Source organism: Pelodiscus sinensis, chromosome 17 (assembly GCF_049634645.1).
Source record: "Pelodiscus sinensis isolate JC-2024 chromosome 17, ASM4963464v1, whole genome shotgun sequence".
Taxonomy (NCBI): domain Eukaryota; kingdom Metazoa; phylum Chordata; order Testudines; family Trionychidae; genus Pelodiscus; species Pelodiscus sinensis.
In genome coordinates, this window is record NC_134727.1 from 37,326,277 (window position 1) to 37,348,590 (window position 22,314).

Here is a 22,314-nt window from a genome sequence, read left to right on the forward strand (position 1 = left end):
AGATTCCCCCGACTCAGACATAGGTCGGTGTTGAGATGTTCACTCAATACTAGGCTAAAAGGGGTGAACGGGGCTGAGAAGGGACCACTGAGCTGGAGGGAATGAGCTGGCCTTGAATGATGACAGAGCCTAGCTGAAGAAGGAGCAGGTTGGGCTGGTATAAAGTCAGCAATGTGGCAGCAGTGAGGGAGCAGGTACCCACCCATTGGAAGGAAGGAAGGGAGGGAGGGAGGGAGGGAACCTAGGACAGAGGGTGTGGCGAAAAGGGCAGGAGAGTTTAAGACTGCCTGAAGACTACCTGAGATGGTTTGTAGAGGAAGACTTTGATACCCTGAAACACATAGTCACCTGGCCAGAGGGCCAAACCTTAAAGGAAGATCACCCTGAGTTGGAGAGAGTGCGAGAGAGTGGTAGCCGGGCCCACAAGGGGGCAGCACATCTGGAAAGGGGCTAATCTCCATAGCAACCAAGAAGGGACACCCTAAAAGAAAGTGTCCTCCATGGCAAAGTCCAGACCGTGCGACTGACCCTGTCTCTAAAATGGGTCAGACTAAAACTCCAGTTCCTAACACCCTCGAACTTCCCAGAAGCAGGACTCCACGTAGAAGTCTAGTCCTCTGCCCTGCCAACTGATTAGCGAGAGCAATTGTTTCTGAGCTGTTTTGTGCATTTCAAATTTCCCCATCCCCTTTCCCTCCTGCAATGACCATGTGTGATTGAAAGCTGGAGCATGTCCCTTTCCTGGTTTTAGGGCTTTCTGCTCAGGTGCCTGGGAGCCACGTCTTCAGCTGACTTGCAGGTGTCAGTGGCTAAGCGATATCCATGATGTGCTTTCTGCATAAGGCCAATTTCCTGTCAGGCTTCAGTGATTTGCTGGGGCCAATTTTCATATGAAAGGAGAAGCTAGGAGGAGACTTGGGACATGGAAAGGCTCTTATCTTAAAGGCAATAATGCCAGGAAACTGAGGCACATGCAGTGTCCCCATCACAGTTGATAGCCAAGGCATGTGCAAAAGGCCTGCTGCCTACTCGAGACAGGATGGCAGCTCAAAAATCGGGCCAAATCTGAGGGAATGTGGAGCTGGGGAAGGATAAGCGAGACATCTGACAGTGCTGTTTTGTGCTGCTTTTCCCCCTATTCATTAAAAACCTCTCCCTGTCATTTTCGCACCAGCTGCCATCTTAGTGACATGCCGCCTCCTACTCAGTCCTTGACAAAACAACGCAACCCATGACACAATGGGAAAAAAATCCAAATTCCTTTATTCTGTTAAATTCATAGGAAATATTTATCTCCTTTATCTCCTGGAGGATTGAAATATATTTGGTACATAATTATTTCTAGCTAGTCACAAGCCCTTGAACAATTTGACCATTGGAGTTTGGATTTTCCGTCACTGGAGTTAGGATTATTGCCGGAAAGGTGATTGCAATTCTCAACTATTACCGTTACTAATGTTGCCTCATCAGCTGTCATGAAAACTCTCAAGTTGTTCCCAAAGGATCACACTCTGGCCAGTCCTTCTTCTCCTACACTCCCTCCAGTAATCTGCAGTGACTAGTTGGCATTTCTGTGAATCTGAAAACCCCTCTCTAGACATTCAGTAACGGATGTGAAAGTAGCCTTCCTTCTGCAAAAGCATTTCACAGCCCAGTTACAAAGGGAGACAGCTGAACTGGAGTTCATTTACAAATTCAATACAATCAATTTAGGATTGAATAGGAATCTAAACTGGTTAGCGCACTACAAAGCCAATGTCCCCTCTTGATAGTCACAGCTCCAGGGCAAATGCTGTGAATGAGCCACTGCCACTGACGGAATGAGCCACTGACTTGATTAGCCTCATCCGATATACTGCGTCTCTCCGACTTACGAACCCGTTACGGACCAAGCAATTGGTCGTAACTCGGTTTGTTCATAAGTCGGACCCCATTGAGTTAAAAGCAACCGCACTGTTCGTAAGCGCGGATCGCATTTGTAACTCGGGATCCGCCATTTACAACAGTTTTGGTCGTAAGTCGACTGTTCGCAACTCGGGGACCGGCTGTATATCTACCCGGGCCTCTGTAACTTCCACTCCAATTCATCTGATGAAGTGGGTTTTGCCCTAATAAATCTCTAAGGGTATGTCTACACTTGCACCCTCTTTCAAGAGAGGTATGCAAGTGCGGCTGAGCGAAATTGCAAATGAAACACGGATTTGAATTTCCTGTGCTTCATTTGCATAATCGTGGACCGCCGCTATTTCGCAATAACAAACGCTGTGTAGATGCGGTTATTTTGAAAGAACCCCTTCTTTCAAAATAATCCTTACTCCTCAAAAAAATGAGGTTTACCGGTTATTTCAAAAGAAGGGATTTCTTTCAAAATAATCACATCTACACAGCGTTTGTTATTTCGAAATAGGGTATTTCGAAATAGCGGTGGTCCACGATTATGCAAATGAAGCGTGGGAAATTCAAATCCATGCTTCATTTGCAATTTTGCTCAGCTGCATTTGCATCCCTCTCTCGAAAGAGGGTGCAAGTGTAGACATACCCATACTCTCTAAACCTTGGTCTACACTGGGGCTCTATTTCAAAATAACCCCCCTTAGGATGAATTAATGAGCAGAACGTCCACAACTACCAAGCCCATTATTTCAAAATAATGCTTATTTTGAAATCTGTCCTGTTTTCCTCAAAGAATCATGCGAATTTTGAAATAAGTTATTTCAAAATAGCGGTAGTGTGGATGCTCCAGTGTGGTTATTTTGAGATAGCTACTTCCCAGAGTAATTCAAACTAACTACTCCCCAGTGCTTCGTGGGATTCTACGTCTAGGTGACACATCCACATGAACGGAGCCTATCTTGGACTAATTTTAAGGCTCCCCCATAATGAGGACATGCTATTTCAATTTCGTTATTCTGGGAGTTATTAAATCGATTTTCGTTATTTTGAAATTGTATCTGCACAAACAACGAGGAGTCCTGTGGCACCTTAGGTCCTCTCTATACTAGGAAACTAACTAACCCAGCTCTGCCTTTGAGACTTGAAAACATGATGTGAGCCAAGGATCTTTTCCAAAATTACGAACAATAAGGACTGTTCGTTCTTTCAGTCTCCTTTGGTGCAATCTGTTTCAAATGCTAGGATTTCTGGCTCTCTCAAAACAGCGTAGGAGTGTTGACTATGCATGATTGATCCATGCCATTAATTGTTTTGTTATTTTACAAAGTAAAATCATTTTCAATAGTAAATCTGTTTGCCGAAATCATGGTATGTGCAGCAATAGGATAAATGTATTGGCTGGATTATTAATTACAAATCATTGGCTTAGCTGGACCAGGCGTGTCACTTTAAATAATCATGCATTGAATCTGAGGCCCGGCTCCCCCGAGCACCGAATTGTCTCTCTCGCATATGGAATCATATAACACTGTTCATTAGTCCCATCAGTTCTGTCACATGGACATGATGTTGAGAATACTTCTATCTGATGTGCTACTTTTCTGTGAAAAGGTGTCTGTCCCACATGGCTACAGTTCTGGCTGATAGACATTACTGCCAATTGGAAAGAGACTCCATAGCGAGACAAAGAAAAGCACATTTTTCAGCTGCAATTTTGCGTCCGTGGTATCTTCCCCTCTTTAAGAGATGTCAAGAGAGGTACCACCAATTCTTCTAGTTGGAGGCTTTCAGAAAGGATTTAAAAACCCCTAAAAAAAGGAAATTCTGGTGTGCAGGGTTTCTGGGTTCCAATGGGGCAGGCTGAACTGCAGAAAGAGGAAGGCCAGCCTGGAGGTTAAGAGAGTGGTTTGCCGCTCATGAAATCTGAGCTCAAAATCTAGTTCTCCCCCAGACTCCATGTGTGATGTGCACATGCAGACTTTCAAAAGTGTTCCCCTCCCGTTCAGAAGAGCTCGACACCCACTGTGCCCAGCTCTTTTGAAAACCTGGCCTCTTTATTTTGGTGTCCGAATGGGAACACTGAGCTATTTGGAAAACCTCCTGGCCCTTAATTTCTTTCTGCGCTTCAGTTCCAGGCCTAACTTGCTGTGTGATGCTGAAATTCTAAGCCACATGCCTGAGTGGCAGCGTACTCCATCTGCCTCCCACTGGGCCCAATCTCTCTCTCTCTCATCTTTCAGGGAGGAGGAAATTTCTCTCCGGAAGCAATGCGGCACTCAGATACAACCCTGGTGTTTTTAGCTGAGCAAGGACAAGCCTCAGTTAGCGCAAAAGACCATTTGAGGGCTCCTACGTGGGGGTCACATGGTACAATCGTAGTAGCACTAGTGAGTGTACAAGTCCCTAGCTCTTAAATATACTCCCTTGAGTGTCCACACTGCCCACCTCCTCAGGTTCCGCCTGGAATGGCTGCTAGTGCTTGGGCATGGGGCTCAAAGGGCGGGTTTCAGGCTGCTGCGTCATAAGACTCCATCACCGTGTTGGTCAGAACCTCTGCGGAGTCGAGGCTCCTTCTTCAGCCTGGTTGTATTGACTGGGCCAAACCCCCGGCCCCAGGTTCTGTCTGTGTTTGGGGAAAGCTCCCTTCAGCAGCTGCATGTGCTCTAACATCTGCCTCCGGCCCAATGCCTGTGGCAGCAGTTTGATCCAGAGCTAGCCAAGAGGGCCACACGTGCAGCCCACTCACTAGCCTAGGTTGCCCTTCGCTGGTTTAGGGCCTCTTGCAGCAGCATGCTACAGGGAAGAAATAAAAAGAAAATGCAGCAGAAGTTTAAAGTGCCGGCATGACCTGCTGACACACATCACTGGCCAAAAGTCACTTCCACTGGGTCTCCATGACAGCAGGCTGGGTTAGGCATTTCCCTGGCTGGTCACTCAAAGCATGACAAAGCTTCTGCGCCTTCCATTGGGAGACCAGCGAGAGATGCATCAGGGATCGGGCATCAGGTCGGTCGTTTCCAGTCTTACACCCTTCCTGAGCATATCAGAAGGGGGAAACTCCGCGGTGGCCACGTTGAAACGAGCCGTGAAATCCGGAGCTTTCCTTGCAAAACAGCTTCACCCGCCCCAGAGTGAGAATCCTCGGCTCTGTTTCTTGTGTCAGGAAGATGCGAACCTGTGTTGTTCCAGTGAGTGCCTGGCGGGGGTGACATTGTGAGCGGGTGCTGGGATTGTCATGAGGGATACAATTCAGCCTTCCGGAGAGATGTCTAATTACTGTACCTTCCACAGCCCTTCCCTCAAAGAGCCGTGTTTGGCTTCATAGGGTGGGGATAAACTGGGCTGCAGAGCTAGAACAGTGCCCCAAAAAAGAGACTTTGGGAATGGATTTAAAAGTCCTGGTTTCAGGGATTAAATGAAGCTTCGGCTATTAGGGGTGTAACGGGTTGTGGGCTCACCACCGCAGCGCCTCCTGCTGGTCACTTGGGGAATCAGCTCTTCAGCCTCGGCGTGCCTTCTGCTGGCTGGCGTCTCGCCTTCAGTTACTTGTCTCCTGTTCTGGTTTAAGCCCTGTGTCTCTTCTGGCCCTTTCCTGACCGGACCACCCTACAGCAGTACTCCTGCACTCTGGGGTCCTCCGCGTCCCTACGTGCCTCAGTGACTTGCTGCCAGTCCTCATGTGTGCGTCTTATAAGCATAAGAGGCCTCCTTGGAACCCACAGAGTGGAGGGAATCAGACTCTGTATCAAGCCAGCAAGGCAAAGGGCTTCTTTAGATTGCTGGTTTTGAGGCCCAGGAATGCACGGTGCCGGCTGTCCCCCTCCAGAAGCAGACCGTGCGATTCCCAAGAACAGGGCAAGGGGACCCCAAAATGAAGCTGTCACATCAGCTCCTCCACCTTTCTTTCACTTGGGGGCAGTGAGAAGCCTTGAGTCAGTGTAACGTCACCGCCCAGGGGTCTGTAAGACCTGGAGCGACAATAGAGGGAAATGCTACTGTCAGGAGTTCTGACAGACGGAAATACTGTCACTCTCAATGCCTGGGGCCTGAAGGTTTATTGATAATAACTGGGATGTGCCATGGGCAGGAGGGATATTAAATGAGTCTGACTGTATCTGGGACTGAGTTTTGCAACCCCCGCGGAGCGTGCGGCTCTCTCTGCTTCGCCGAACTCTAGAGGCAGTTTTCCAGCTGCTCCCACGATCTCATTAAGTGCTCTCCTGAGGAGGCCGTCAGCATGTGACAGCGGCCTCCCAGACTGCACGGCAGCACCGGTAACCGCTGCGATCAGAAACCAAGAGCAGCCGATCACCTGACACCTCCTCCCTCTCCCCCTCAGGGTGAACTGACAGGCCACTGCCATCTCCCGACCCAGCATTCCCCACCCCCAGCTTTCAAAAGCAAAAAGAACATAAGAACGGCCAGACTGGGTCAGACCAAAGGTCCATCTAGCCCAGTGTCCTGTCTGCCGACAGTGGCCAATGCCAGGTATCCCAGAGGGAGTGAACAGAACAGGGAATCATCAAATAATCCATCTCCTGTCACCCATTCTCAGTTTCTGGCAAACAGAGGCTAGGGACACCAGGCCTGCCCATCCTGGCTAATGGCTATTGATGGACCTATCCTCCATGAATGTATTTAGTTCTTTTTTTAACCCTGTCTTAGCCTTCATAACATCTTGTGGCAAGGAGTTCCACAGGTTGGCTGTGCAGTGTGTGAAGAAATACTGCCTTGTGTTTGTTTTAAACCCACTGCCTATTCATTTCATTTGCTGACCCCTAGTTCTTGTGTCAAGAGAAGGCACAAACAGCATTTCTTTATTGATTTTCTCTGCACCACTCATGATTTTATAGACCGCTTTCATATCCCCCCCCCCCCCCCCAGTCATCTCTTTCCAGGCTGAAAAGTCCCAGTCTCACTAATCAGATCAACATGCATGGAAACAGTCAGGATAATAAGCCTCCTTGGAGGCAATGAGATACTAGCAACCCATGGGCACCCCGAAGGTATCCCTATCTCTCTCAGCAGTGTTGAGCCTGTGGCCAGAGCACCGCGTATGGCCTTTGAGGCTCTAGCTCGCAACTCTGGAGGGTGATGCTCTTTGGAGACCATAAGCCTTTCGAACTGAAAATGTGCTCCCTCAGCTGCCCCCGTGGCAACTTTGAAAAGGAGGTTGTACGGACCGGGCCTGTGGCTGTGGGGAGGCAGTAGAAGGCACCGGCTGCACCAGCCCACCTGCTATGTCAGCCTGGGGAGCAATGTGAACATGAGCGGAGCAGAGAGAGCATACGAGGGTGAAGAATCGGTCCCAATGTTATGTGTGTATGCACACATGGGTGTGTGTGTGTGTGTGTGTGCACGTGCGTGTTGAGCACATGTCTGTGTGAATGTGTATGTGTGTACATGCATATGTGCATGTGTGTGAGTGTATATGTTTGTGTGTACATGCATACGGGTGTGTGAGGGTATATGTTTGTGTGTACATGCATATGTGCATACGGGTGTGCACATGTGTGAGGGTATATGTTTGTGTGTACATGCATACGGGTGTGTGAGGGTATATGTTTGTGTGTACATGCATACGGGTGTGTGAGGGTATATGTTTGTGTGTACATGCATACGGGTGTGTGAGGGTATATGTTTGTGTGTACATGCATACGGGTGTGTGAGGGTATATGTTTGTGTGTACATGCATATGAGTGTGTGCATGTGTGTGTGTGCACCTGCAGGTGTGTAATATTATGGCAGGATGCTCAGGCCTCGTAATGGAATTTCTTCTCTCCCTGGGCTTGGTGGGTGGCGAGTAGGATGGCGGGCTGACACCTCTGTCACTCAGCGCTCCTCTGGCAGGCGCTTGAGCAGCGAGCAGCTGTCGCTCTGTGCCCTCCGGAGCCCGTGTGATTTATGGGGACCGTCTTTGAAAACACTTTGTAGAATTATTATTCAAAACAACCATTCACATCCAAGCCCAAGTCGGCAAGGGAGCCGCGGGAGAGCAGCAAACCCGTCCTCCCTCACGGTGCACTCTGAATTCAGAGCTAGAGGAGGTGTGTGGAGTTAAAGGGCAGGGCATCCCCCACCTCCTGGCGCTGCAGGAAGGCTGCACCTGTTTATATAGCCCAGCGCCACAGAGCTTTGCCTTGGAAATTGGGCTTCTGAGGCTACCTCCCCTGACGATCTCCTTCTCCCCCTCCCAGTCTGCTCGCAGTTCTCCAAGGGCGTCTACGCCATCTTTGGGTTTTACGACCGGAAGACGGTCAACATGCTCACCTCCTTCTGCGGCGCGCTCCACGTCTGCTTCATCACGCCCAGCTTCCCCGTCGACACCTCCAACCAGTTCGTCCTCCAGCTGCGCCCCGAGCTTCAGGACGCCCTCATCAACATCATCGAGCACTACAGCTGGCAGAAGTTTGTCTACATTTACGATGCGGACCGGGGTGAGTGGCGAGGGAAGGGGCAGGGGTGGGCGGAGCATGGCTGTCACTCTTGGGCGGAGCGGGCAACGGTTCCCTCAGGAGAGTAGGCCGAGCACAAGCAGTTTGACTAGCAAACAGGGCAACGGTTTGACATTAACGAGCTAATTCCTCAGGATCCTGTTTTCAAGCCGCCCGCCCGACCCAGTGCCTGTGGGAAGCTCACATTTGTGCCCATGGATGGCTGGCACTTAGGGGAAATGCGTGTCAAAGGCCCGTTTCTACACACAAGCCTGGAAGTTGCCAGCACAAATGAGGGACCTTGGAAAACTCTCTGAGCTCCTTGTGTTGAGTGAACACCCATCGCTTACTAAAGAGAATCCTTGATCTTTTAGGAACCAATTATCTGTTACATTGGCTCTCAATAGCCCCTTTTTCCCCCAAACGTGAATAGAGCATATCATTGCTCTGCTGGTAAATAAATGCAGCCTCAAGTGGGATCTGTTGGTTAAAACATGGCGGTTGGGGTCTCTCCCCAGATGTGTCATAAACTCCATGTCTGACCTTGGGAAAGTGCCTAGCCCTCTTGGTCTCAGTTTCCCCATCTCTGAAATGGGTACAAAACCACAAGTGTGTGGTGAGGCCCAGACTAGGTTTACACTGGAGTAGGGTTTTCACGGTGCAACCTGGGCACTCAGGGGAGAGCGGGGACTTCTCCCCTAAGATGCCCTGGACTGGACATGCCGTCATAGGGGAAAAGGCCAGAGGCAGGGCCATGCCGTCACATGCCACTACAGGGCAGGGAGAGGGTATGCGTGTTGCACTTCCCAGGAGAGGGCAGCAGTAGGTGCCTCTCTCTGTCCTTCACACTGGTGATAACTACACACATCTCCAATCAGGGTGTGCATAGTGTCAGAGGCTGGGAATGGATGACAGGGGAGGGATCACGTTGATTCCCTGTTCTGTTCGCTCCTTCTCGGGCATGTGGTATTGGCCACTGTCAGCCGACAGGACACTGGGTGAGACGGAGCTTTGGTCTGACCCAGTCTGGCCGTTCTGATGTTCTTCTTATGTTCTTATATAAAACACGAACGAGACCTTCCATCAGTGGCAGGCAACCCGCATGAAGCCCGTTGGGATTCTAGGCATTCTGTTGTCCATAGCCCACGTGCAGGGCTGCCAGATTCCACAGGTCTCCAGCCACGTAGGTTTTTCCCACCAGTATTACTGAAGTGGCCCCCACAAGGGCCCATGAAGTGAGGTGGGCGCTGACTGCACACAACATTGTCAGAGAGAGCCGTGAGCCGCCCTCTGCGTCCAATCCACACGCTGCGACGGTTCAGCCTGCACCCCCCGTACATTCTAGGTACGCAAGCGCAGTGAGTAAAACGACCCCATCCCGGGAGACCGTCTTGGTTACAACAATCTTGCAGCCCCTGGAAACAAAACAGAGCCAGGCATGCAAGCCACACACTAGCTTAGTATCAGGGGGGTAGCCATGTTAGTCTGAATCTGCAAAAACGGTGAGGAGTCCTGTGGCACCTTATAGACTAACTGAAGTGTTGGAGCATAAGCTTTCGTGGGCAAAGACCCACTGCATGCATCTGACCAAGTGGGTCTTTGCCTACGAAAGCTTATGCTCCAACACTTCGGTTAGTCTGTAAGGTGCCACAGGACTAGCTTAGGTTGCCCATCGCTGCCTTAAAGCATCATAAGCTCCCCCAATAACAGGCAACATAGAGGTGCGATGCTTTTGTTTGCCTCTGTTGTATTTAGCTTGAATAGTAAGGGTATCTCATTTAAAGGGTGACCATATCTCTGACTTACTGCCTATGTCCAAGCACTTACAGTCTCAACCCATAAAGGGTGGGATTGGAAATCGTGGTAGACACATGAAATCGCCTGCCCAAAGTGAAACAGCAGTTTAATGGTAGAACTAGGGTTACAACCCAGTTCTGGGTGTCAGGTGGGTGTCCTATCTACCAGACCACACTGCCACTGCGGGGGGAGGGCTATTCTGGGTGGAGTGGCTTTTAAATGTAAAATATGAAGGTAATATCAAGTTGCTCTTCAATAGTGGCAAAGAAAGCACAGAAGAAGCCCCTATAACGTAGTTTGGCTTGAGTAGGAGGCATGAGTTTTAGAAGCTTGCTGGAGTTCTCCTGGGGTCTCATGTTGCTGCATGACCCGAACTACAGGTCACGAGAAGGGCAAAAAGAAAAGGCTACCACACAAGAACTAGATCCTGACTCTCTCCCTGTTCCCCCTCTCTCTTGTCTCTTCCCAGGCTTGTCAGTCCTACAGAAAGTGCTGGACACAGCCGCCGAGAAGAACTGGCAGGTGACGGCGGTCAACATCCTGACGACAACAGAAGAGGGCTACAGGATGCTCTTCCAGGAGCTGGAGAAGAAGAAGGAGCGGCTGGTGGTGGTGGACTGTGAGACGGAGCGGCTGAACGCCATCCTGGGCAAGGTTGTGCTGGCCACTGGCTCCCCGGGAGGGCATTTGTATGAGTTATGAGCCGCCTTGTTTCTCCAGGATAAGTTCTCTTCCTTGTTTCCTCTCTCTGTGCTGCATTGCAGAAGGGCACTTCCGAAGTGAGTGTGAATTGCAGCAGGTTAGGTCCACTACGCTGAGGACCATTTGTCCTTTATTATACAGAGGAAATTGTAGCGCTGGAGGAAACCTAGGGTTTTTGGAGAGCTGCTGAATCAGCAGGGCTGCTCCACAATATTTTTCCTGCAGTGAATTGTCTGACTCCTTTGCATCAGAGATGGTCCCCATCACCCTTCCTCTCCTTATGCTGCCCTGCCGCCCGTTCTCACCCCATCTCCAGACTTTTCCCGCTACGGGTAGGACCTTCCATGCCTCTGCATGGTGCATACAAAACACATGATGTGCCTCGACAGCTGGTGTGTTGTCCACTGCTCAGTGTTGTGTCTCCATTATCTTGTTCTTCCTCACACTGTTGTAGCCACCTGTCATGCTTTCGTGGACTCTTATTTAGACTGTAAGTAACCTGGAGCAAGGGTTGTCTTTTCATTTCCTGGGTGTTCAATGACTAGCATAATCCCCAACCGAGACTCCTAGGTGCTATAGCATCATAAACAATAATAGAGAGAGTACAATTTGCCCCTAAACAAGGTTAGTGCTCATGAGACGGGCCAGATTCACTGTTCTGGAGAGTAAAGTCCTTTCTTTAGCCACAGAACACTTGTAGCGCTTCTTGACATGTCGTAGACCAGTGGTCCCCAACCTTTTGAGGTTGTCGGGCGCCAGGGGGCGTGGCCGTTCACCCGCCGGGCGCCAGGGGGCGGGGACACTTGCGCGCCCGGGGGCGGGGCCCCCTCCAAGCGCCGCGTGCCCGGGGCCGGCGCTCCCTCCCCCCCCAAGCGCCGCACACCCGGGGCCGGCGCTCCCCCAGCCAAGCGCCGCGTGCCCGGGGCCGGCGCTCCCCCCGCCAAATGCCGCGCGCCCAGGGCCGGCGCTCCCCGTGCGCCATGTGCCCGGGGCCAAGCCAGCCCCGAGCACCTGGCGGGCGCATGCAAATGCCCCCGTGGGTGCCATGGCGCCCACGGGCACTGTGTTGGGGACCACGGTCGTAGACAATGAAAATCTGGCTAAAGCTATATAAGACCCAACCTTCCCCAAGCATCTGTCACATGCTTAACAGACCAAAGCATCTTTCCTTCCTTGCTGAGTTTATTTCTTACCTTATTTATCTGCTTGTCAGCAATACCAAAGGTTTGTCTGGGCCAGGCCTGCCCAACATACAGCCCGAGGGCCGCATGCAGCCCATGGGCTCACTGTGCGACCAGTGCCGACTACAGGTGACACGGCCTCATCCGTTCTGCCGGCCGGGCGGAGGAGCGGAGCGCCGCTAGGGAGGGGAAAGTGCGGTGATTCTCGCTGCCGGGCTGCCTGCAAGCAGCTCTGGCGCGAAGAGGTGGGGTGCGAGCCAGAGAGCGGGATGCCGGCAGATGCCAGGACGCTGTGAATTTTTAACCTGCGTGTTCGGTATTTTTGGGGAGAGCATCCCTATTTGCGGCCCGCAGCTGTTTTCATTGGAGTAATATGGCCCTCGTCGCTTTCCAAGTTGTTCAGGCCTGGTCTGGGCATTTCATTGTGTGTCCAGCAAAGCCTCTTTGCTTTCTCTCTGAATGCTGATTTATCGAAGCACTTCTCTACTTAAGCATTGTCTTTGTGTTACACATAAAAATTCTTCTTTTGATTTTAAACCACATCAGATATTGAAGCAAGAAGGGATTTTTTTTTTTTTGTATAATTAGGGCCGAGCGAAGTAATTACAACACAATTTAAAAGCCAGCGGATTTTACGTTTGTATTTCAATTTTGTAAAATGGACCCACCTTTGAAAACAAACCACACAAAATGTAATGCATGCTTACTTTAAAATGGTCCTATTTTATCATGAGAAACCGCAAGGGTTTTCTATTTTTATTTTTTTTAGTTTGCCATCCTTCTTTTCTTCCCTTCATCCTAGCTCCCTTGTCATTTAAAAGGATAACAGGACACAAATCAGACATCAAGAAAGGTAACATTCAAAAAACAGTAGGAGAGTACTCCGGTCTCCCTGGACACTTAGTAATAGACTTGAAAGTTGCCCTACTTGAGGAAAACAGCTTCAAAAACAGACTGCAGTGTGAAACTGCAGAGCTAGAATTCATATGCAAACTTAACACTATCAGTAGAGCCCTGAAAATCCACGGCTATCCATTTTATATTCATGAGTATCTGCATCTGCAGCTATGGAAGCGGCAGCTCATTTTTGCAGATACAGATGTGGATACAAATGTTGTATCTGCACAGGGCTCTAACTATCAGACAGTCTGAACAGAGACTGGGTGTGGCTAGCTCACTACAAAACGTCATATCCCCTCTTTTAGTAATAGAGATGTAGCCATGTTAGTCTGGTCTTGCTGAAACAAAAGACAGGACTATGCAGCACTTTAAAGACTAACAAGATGGTTTATTAAGTGATGGGCTTTCGTGGGCCAAACCCACTTCCTCAGATCAAATTGTGGACGAAAATTGGCATGACATTGGCATATATATGGTCATGCCAGTTTTCTTCAGCAATTTGATCTGAGGAAGTGGGTCTGGCCCACGAAAGCCCATCACCTAATAAACCATCTTGTTAGTCTTTAAAGTGCCGCATAGTCCTGTCTTTTGTTTCCCCTCTTTTGGTATTCTGCTGGGAGCGAGCCACCTCCACTCTAGTTAAATTGGCCTCGTTAGTACCGGTCCTCCACAAAGTAATGTAACACTCCCTTTACTGCATGGCTACGTCTAGACTAACATGATTTTCCGCAAATGCTTTTAATAGAAAAGTTTTTCCGTTAAAAGCATTTGCAGAAAAGAGCATCTAGATTGCTATGGACGTTTTTCCGCAAAAGCACTTTTTGTGGAAAAGCGTCCGTGCCAATCTAGACGAGGTTTTGCACAAGAAAGCCCCGATCGCCATTTTCGCCATCGGGGCTTTTTTGCGCAAAACAATACCGCATTGTCTACACTGGCCCTCTTGCGCAAAAGCATTTGCACAAGAGGGCTTTTGCCCGAATGGGAGCAGCATAGTATTTCCGCAAGAACACTGACAATCTTACATGAGATCGTCAGTGTTCTTGTGGAAATTCAAGTGGCCAGTGTAGACAGCTGGTAAGTTTTTCCGCAAAAGCAACTGCTTTTGCGGAAAAACTTGCCAGTCTAGACGCAGCCATGAATATGTTTATATCCCTGCCAAAACTGTAGTTTTCACTTAATGCAGCTGATGAAGTGGGCCCCAGCTAAAAGCTAAGGGTATGTCTACACTGCCACCCTAGGTCAATCTAGGGTGGCTAGTGTAGACATACCCTAAGGCTCTAATGCATTTGATAGCCTTTAAGGTGCCACAGGACTCCTTGCTGGTTTTGCTAAAACAGACTGACACGGTGGCCCCTCTGAAACATGAATGATGTTTTTTGCCACTAAAATGGCCGTCAGGGGCCGGAGGCTTGGGAGCGCTGCTTTTAATAGAAAATGTGACTTTCCAAAAAGAAATGACACTCGATACTTAGGGAGACGCAGCTTTGGTGACTCGCGGGGAGCTGCGCTCTGGGAAATATGACCCAATGGAACAGACCAACCTCACAGCATCGGGTCTTTGTGCTCATGAAAATCAGCCAGGCCCTGTCATAATAGGGTGGGCGGTGGGCAGGCGTCTGTCACTCAATTCCAGCTTTATCAGCAGCACCTCTGGCTATTCTAATCCAGAGCCCATAGAGAGCTCTGTGAATACATTTCCAACATGACCACAGATACCCTGCTATTTCAGGCTAAGCAGGGCCTGCTTGCTGAGCAGCTGTTCTATGACATGCACACGTACATGGGAGCCAGGGAAAACTTCGGCTCTGCCTTGAACCCAGGTTTCTGCAGGCCAGCAGCTACTCTTTTCACTCAGGGCACCAGCAAATCCTAGTTACAGAAGCTGCACTTTCTTACTCTGTCTCATTCCCTTTGTCTGTGTGAGGTGTTCAGACATCTGCTTCGGCCTCACCATCACCGCCATCCTATTGCTCTTATTTGGTGGCTGTGAATGTTTGGTCCTTCTTGACTAGAAACCTAAACTCTGCCCTCAGCCATCAGTCTCTTCCTCCCCTCTCCCTCCCTCCCTCCCTCCCTCCCCACACACACACTTGCTCTCTTTCTCACAAACACAGCACACACCGTTGCTACTGACTTTCGCGTCCCTGCGGCTGAGTTCCTAAGAGCTCAGTTTCAAAACAAATCTCCACTCAAGAGTTAAAGGCGTGTGAGAAACCAATGTGATTTTTCTCTCACCCATGTCTGTGGCAGGGCATGATTTATCTACGCTGAGGTAACCAGCTTTTATGAGCCAGCCCTGCTGGCTGGTGGAAAGATCTCCACTGGGCCATACTGTGTGGTCTTAATGGGATAAATAAGTGTTTGCATTCCGTCAAAGCGCTATGTCATTTCTTCCCTGATGCTGATTAAAATGAGTAACTGAAAACATCTCCTTGCCGCTGTATGGCTCTCAGAGAGAATTTCTCTCTCGCAGATGTCAAACTCTGCCCATTAAGATGTGGGAAATGGAACCTGGATGGCCCAAGCGAGCCATCAGCATGCAGCCCGACGCTGGCTCTTTCCATGTTCAGACTAAGTGATAAATGCTATTATAACCGCAGCTTGCCGTCCCCGGTCTAAAAGCATTAGGGCTGAGCAAGCACTTTAAAATAAATTAAGATAGCAAATAACTGTGTAAAACACAGGAGGCAAGACGCATAATTCGTGCGTATGAGTCGGTAAGTTCACAGCTTAGTGAAAGCTGGTCTGCCGCCCTCTCCAATTAATTGATGTTGGCACCTAATAAAATAGCATAGGGGCAGTTTTAGCGCGAGGAGCCAGCAACATCTATTTTGTGTAATAGCTGGGGGACGTTGGGGCAGCAGAAGAAAGGAGTGTTGAGGCTCAAACAACTTTTTTTTTTAAACTTTCGTAACTGATGCAGCAAGTCAGAGGTGCCGGGCTCTGAGCTGCCAGGCCTAGAAGTTCTTGGCTCTGAACTGCCAGGCCTGAGGGGCTGGATTCTGAACCGCCAGGCCCAGAGTTGGGGGGGCTATGAATTGCCAGGCCCAGAGGTGCTGTGTCTCAGCCCTGGCACATAAACACTGCTTATTCCTCTGACAGTTTGTAGGTACGTCTGTGGAAGAGGGCGATGCACTGCACAGGTGTGTTTCAATTGACTAAGTGCAAGGGGGCAGAGAGTTTTATTTTGTTCCCCAAATCTAGCCCCTGAATTATAAATCCTATGACTCTGAGGACAGAAGAAATTGGCTTTCTCTGAGGGATTCCTCCGACCTGGCGCAGATCAGATGCATCTGCTTTCAGTCATATTTAATGATCTCCCACAGGAGAACTGTGCCGCATGAAAGGTGATGGAGGCTAACTTTTTTGTATCAAAAAGTGTTAACAAATGTATTCTCCAGCAGTGCTAATTGAGGCAGGGATATTAGCATAGGGAGCCAGGCGAGTTTTAATGTTATACAAGAGCACTTCTGCTATGAAAAGCAAAGGCAAATGACTCAGTTGCACAGGAACAAGTGTCCAGTAATTACGAATCCATTTGATGATAATTATAATGGCAGGGATCGTAAGCTGGTTTTGTTTGGCAGTCTGGCAGATGACACCTGAGCAGTGATAGTTCTGCTGGTAAATCAGTGTCAGTTCTCCACCCCATGGAAACAAGATGTTGTTTGGCCTCCTAAAATGCCCGGTCCAAACAGAACTTGCTTTCCCTCAACTCTTGCGTGGGGCCTTTGTTATTTACTCCCTGACCTTTTTCTGGATATGGTCTTGCTTTAGATGTATGATAAGAATTGAATGCCACTCATGGGAATCCACAGATCAAGCAAAAATTTTGAGAGAAAGAGAGAGAGAGAGAGAGAGAGAGAGCAGCTAAAAATCAGCCAGTAAGCAGGGCCCGTTTGCTAGCAAAAAAGGCAACAAACATTTCCACTGACAAAGAATCCACAAAACTGTAAGGGCCTTTAAACAATCACATTGCTTAAGAAATATCCAAACCGACTGAACCCAGCCACCTTAAGAATCAGGGATCAGAGGCCGCAAGGAGCTGTATGTGTCTTACATAGTGCTGCCATGTACATACATGCTGAAGGAATCTTTCATTGACAGATTGCTTGGTTCGAGGCAGCTTTGCACTGGGGAAGCAGCCGAAAGCTGCCCCAGAGACCTAGCGGATCGGGTGCACAGTACTTAAGTCGTAGGTGCTCTATATTTGGTGTGCTCTGAATCAGGCAGCACATGGGTGGCTTGAACTCTGCAAAGATACGAATATTTTGAGAGCAACTCTGGTGTTTCTCTGGCATTTGTAGAGCCATAGTTTCCCTAAGGTCCCCTATGTGCCTGTAGATGATGCTAACCATGTTTCACCTCCTAAATCCACATGATGCATCTAGACTCAGATACTTTGCTCTCCCGGCGTGTGCGGTATGTGGTGGATGAACATGTTTTGTTTCACGCTTTCATGGGCTGATCTGACAGCACTTTAAGACCACTTAGGTCTTTTTGTAGCTTTTCCTGTGACTCCGGTCTTACACAAACTGCCTTGTAACTGGGAAGTGGCGGAGTGGGTACATTCCGGGGGGAGGGAGGGGGAGTGATCGGCTCAACCATGGTCTCTTATTTGTTAGCGTAAACTGTGTTCTAAATGAAACATTTCTGACATTTCAGATTATCAAGCTTGAAAAAAATGGGATAGGATACCACTACATTCTCGCAAATTTGGTGAGTTGAGTTTCTTATTGCCTTTTTCACTGGTTTTCTAGTTGGCGTTTTCTCGTGGTTAGTGAACGTTGTGCCTGTGAAACTAGCTTAACAGTCAGGGGATACATCTGCAGTAGCCCCCTCGTTCGAACTAGGGAGGCTAATGAGGGCGACCGAAATTGCTAATGAAGCGTGGGATTTAAATGTCCCACATTTGATTACTATATTTCCGGCCGGTTGCCATTTTGGAAACTGACTAGTCCAAAGTAACTGCCCGCGTCTACAGGCGGCAGAAAAGTAGAATTCCGAGATAAACCCCTTAGTTCGAATTAACTGTTAAACCTCATGGAATGAGGTTAGTCAGTTTCCTCATGGAATGGGCTAGTCAGTTTCCAAAATGGTGACCAGCCAGGAATATGCTAATCAAGCGCAGAATATTTAAATCCCACGCTTCATTAGCAATTTCGGTCGCCCTCATTAGCCTCCCTAGTTTGAACTAGGGGGCTAGTGTAGACGTACGCAGGGAGACAGAAGACCTGTTTTTCATCACCACATGGGTACCAAAAACACATGAATCCCTCCAGCTGTATATCAGTTGTGATGTTGGGAAACTATCTCTGGGGGTGAGAAGGTGGTTTTTGTCTTCAGACTCATCATTTTTTGGCCTCTTTGCCAAACTCCCAACAAGAGTGGTAATTAATGCCAATTCTGCAGTGGTATGTTTTGTGTCCTGGATACGTGGTTTCTAGATTCCGATCGCCTAGTCCTATGAGTGGCTCTCTGCCGGGGGAAGTAATGTGCATTCTCCACCTACCTGGACTGTATTTGAATTTGGGCCCCAGAAGTGAAGTGTTCTGGATCCTGTTCACAATCCCAGGAGCCTTCTGGGCCCCTGTTGTTGTAGTTTCAAGAATGCTTGGTGAAGATCTCGTAGGTGTTTGTCTCTGTCTGAGGCATTGGAGCAAATGCGGTTGTACCTTAGTGCTTGGCTGTAGACAATGGATCGTGTGGTGTGTCCGGGATGGAAGCTGGAGGCATGAAGGTAGGCATAGCGGTCAGTAGGTTTTTGGTATAGGGTGGTCTTTATGTGACCATTACTTATTTGCACCGTAGTGTCCAGGAAGCGGATCTCTTGTGTAGACTGGTCCAGGCTCAGGTTGATGGTGGGGTGAAAATGATTGAAATCACAGTGGAATTCTTCCAGAGCCTCCTTCCCAGGAGGAAGCATCATCAGGAGAGAATTATCTCTGCTCTGCTGCTTATACTCCTACGAGTGTTGAAGGAAAACCTGGAGTTAAAGGCCCCTCCCTGAAGGTAGCCTATTGATCTATGAGGTTGTTCTGTACTTTCCCCAGGCCCCCGACATTTCCAAATTGCAGGCCGCATCCCATCCTCTCTGAAGGCAACAAGAAGTTTTGGGCTCAGCCAAGCAAGCATGTGGTGTTGACAGTAGTTTTTGCTCTCTTACAGCTTCTTCTGTGAAAAGGCACTTGATAATTAAACTTTACACTACCAATTAAGCCCCTTTTTTAAAGTCCCACAATAACACTATAATTTACAAGACAAAAATGGTCACATAATTATCCCATTCTGGCCTGGTACTAACCCTGCGCTCTATGGAGACAATATAATTAGAGTTAAAATGTTAATGTTCCACTGGAGGGAGGATGCAAGTCTTAGAGAGGCAACTAACTGCAGCTTTTTCAATATTTGATTTATTATTATTAATTATTATTTTCAGTTGGTTACATCCCAGTCCCACATACATGTACAAGGGAGCTTACCTGAAATGAAGTTGTTCAGGCGACTTGTGGACTCTTAAAGTGTGTATGTGGCCCAAAGGGGGTAGGGTGACCAAAGAGCAAGTGTGAAAAATTTGGGAGAGGGGGTAATAGGTGCCAATGTAAGACAGAGCCCCTGAAAATTGGGATTGTCCCTGTAAAATCAGGACATCTGATCACCCTCAATGGGGATTGTGATAGAAACAACAGCTAGCTCTGACCTAGTGCTTTGCATGGGTAGATAGCCAAGTGCTCTCCAAGCAAGGTCAGTTGCATTCTCCAGGTGGGGAAACTGAGGCCCAGAGCTATGGCATGACTTGTCCTGTGGCAGAACAGGAAACAGAATCATGCCAGTACTCCCCTTCCTCACCGTAGCGGGGAATAAATATATTAGCTGCTCTCAGCTGCAGTAATGGGGGTTGTGGTACGGTAGGGATTCTTGCCGGCTGTCTAGTGACTCACTGCCAGACCCACGGCCTCTCTAAAGCAGTTTTATTGTCTAACTTCACAAATGAGCAAACCAGGGCCTCAGCTCACCCCTGACCTCTCAGGCTCCCCCAGGGAACTGTGGCAACCCTGCTCCGGCCTCTCCTTTAGTCATCTTCCAGCCGTCCTGGCCCCTTCCACCTCTCTTCCACGGTCTCCGCCCCTTGTATTGGCCCAGCTGAGAACACTTGCTCCAGCATAGTGGCACCAGACCTATTGCTGCCACAGGGACCAGCCACCTTTGACAGGGATCATAAAAGTGCCTAAGACAGATAAAGCTCCCAGTTGCTGCTCGTTGCTGAGCTTACACCCCCACCCCCACTCCCCACCCCCGCGCCGGCAGACTCTTTAACTCGCCGTCGTTTGTTTTCTTCAGCGGTGCAGAAGGGCAGCGGGACTGGAGCTGCTACGAGCAGGCTTCCGACTCCGCCAGCACGGACCATCAATAACGTATGCCGAGAAAACAGGCTTCCCAGGCATTGTTCGCAAGCCTTTCTGCAGCTGCACTAAGCTGCTGAGGCGTGTGTCAGCCGGGGGTGGACGTGTCAGGCATAACGGGCAGGCCTGGCTCCTCAGGCTGAAGGGTGGGAAGCAAAAGCTTTGCTAGTCAGCTGCCTTCATTTAGGGCGGTGGTCTCCAAATGGACTCCCCCGCAGTGGTGTGGAGGAATGTTCCGGGTGGGGCCGGCACCGGGAACCAGGCCAGGTTCCATGGAATGGGATGGAATCGGTCTGTGCCCCTCAGGCTGTGTCCAGACTCAGGGGTTTTTTCGGGAAAAGTAGCCTTTTTCCGAAAAAACTTCCCCTGCGTCCAGACTCAAGCCGCGTTCTTTCGAAATTAATTCGAAAGAACGCGGCTTTTCTTCCGATGGCGGTAAACCTCAATTTACGAGGAAGAACGCCTTCTTTCGAAAGTTTCTCTTTCGAAAGAAGGCTTTCTTCAATGTAAATAGGGCGTCTTCAAAAGAGAGCATCCAGACTCACTGGATGCTTTCTTTCAAAAAAGCAAGCCGCTTTTTCGAAATTTCTCCATGCAGTCTAGACGCTCTCTTTCGAAAGAGGCTTGCAGTCTAGACATAGCCTCAGGGAGTGGGGAGGAAGCACCATCCAGCCGTAGCTCCACTCTTCCCCCTGCTCTGTCCCAGCCTGGCTCTGCCCTCATTCCCTTTCTGTCCCCAGGCCCTCACTAGGTCCAGTTCTGCCCTCAGCTCTGCCTTCAGACCACGCTCCCCTGAGCAGTAGTGGAGGGGGCACTGACAGATTCTATTACCGGTAATGTGGGGTGACAGGAAAAGTTTGGTGCTTTAGGGCACTGTTTCCCAAACGGTGTTCCGCAGAACCCCGGGGTTCCACGAAGTGAAAATAGGGGTTCAGCGAGAAAATTCCATGACAATAACATTTTACGGTTTTAAAAAAATAATAATTAAAGCATTTCTGAATTTGAGGACAACAATTTTCATTTGTGTTTGCCAAGATAATGCAGTCAATCAATGGCACGCTGGCCTGTTATATACCACCGTAACTCCCCATACTCACTCTCAGGGAGCGTGGATCACGGGGGTGACTGAATAGGAATATACTAGCGCGGCGTCGGACAAAGTCGAAGCTTCCCCTGTCAAACCAGTTGCTTGTATGGGAGTGTGCAGGTGGCGCTCTCGCAAATACTTTACTTCCCTATAGTCGCGTGATTTCTTGTTTTTAAAAATTTAACCGTGACAAATATAAATGGACTATGATAGATTAATCTATGTGCAGTTAAACTAAATGTTGAACTCATGACCTTGTTTCGCATTTGTTTATTATTATCCTTACTTATTGGTGGTCTACTTCCTCAGCTCCATATATAAGACTGTTATTAGGGGTTCTGCACAATTATTTTGAGTTTAAAAGGGTTCCGTGGCCAAATAAAACACTGCGTTAGGGGATTAAGCTGGGGAGGAGAAGCAATGGAATCACCTTGTTATGTGCCAGACATCTCGCACAAACAACTTCATTTCAAAACCAGTTTTTCCAAATGTTCCTATAGTTCTAAACCCAGGAGAATAGGACCCTAACTCATGAAAAAAAAAGAGAAAATAACATGAAAATAGGGATTGTTACAAAAGTATCAAAGAGGGTCGAGCGTCTGTAAAAGAGAACAAATAGAATGTGCCCATTTAGCAGCAAAACTCCTTCAGGCAAAGAGTAGCCCTTAGGGCAAAAGCCAAAATAAGCTTCCTGGAACTCCCCCTTGTGAACGAGAGAGCATCCATGTATCCGTGGCAATGGGGAACAGCAGGCAGAATTTCCTGACCGGAAAAGTACCCGCAGAAGAGCTACAGAGCAGGGGTGGGGAACCTGCAGCCAGGATGTGGTTCACCAGGATTAGCCCGTGGTAGGCTGCCAGATGCTTTGTTTACCCAAGCATCCACCGCTCTCGTTGGCTGGGTAAGGGGAACGGCAG

General features: G+C 48.9%; 1 protein-coding gene across 2 annotated transcripts in view; it reads left to right on the plus strand.

Moving 5' to 3' along the window:
* The window catches only part of GRIA1 (glutamate ionotropic receptor AMPA type subunit 1), a 218,698-nt gene that overhangs the window by 108,313 nt on the left and 88,071 nt on the right, over positions 1 to 22,314 (plus strand). For both annotated transcript variants that reach the window (XM_006138270.4, XM_006138269.4), the window contains exons 3-5: positions 8,091 to 8,330; positions 10,594 to 10,778; positions 17,573 to 17,626. In XM_006138270.4, coding sequence (XP_006138332.2) covers positions 8,091 to 8,330; positions 10,594 to 10,778; positions 17,573 to 17,626 — 479 coding nt within the window. The remainder of the gene's footprint in view (positions 1 to 8,090; positions 8,331 to 10,593; positions 10,779 to 17,572; positions 17,627 to 22,314) is intronic.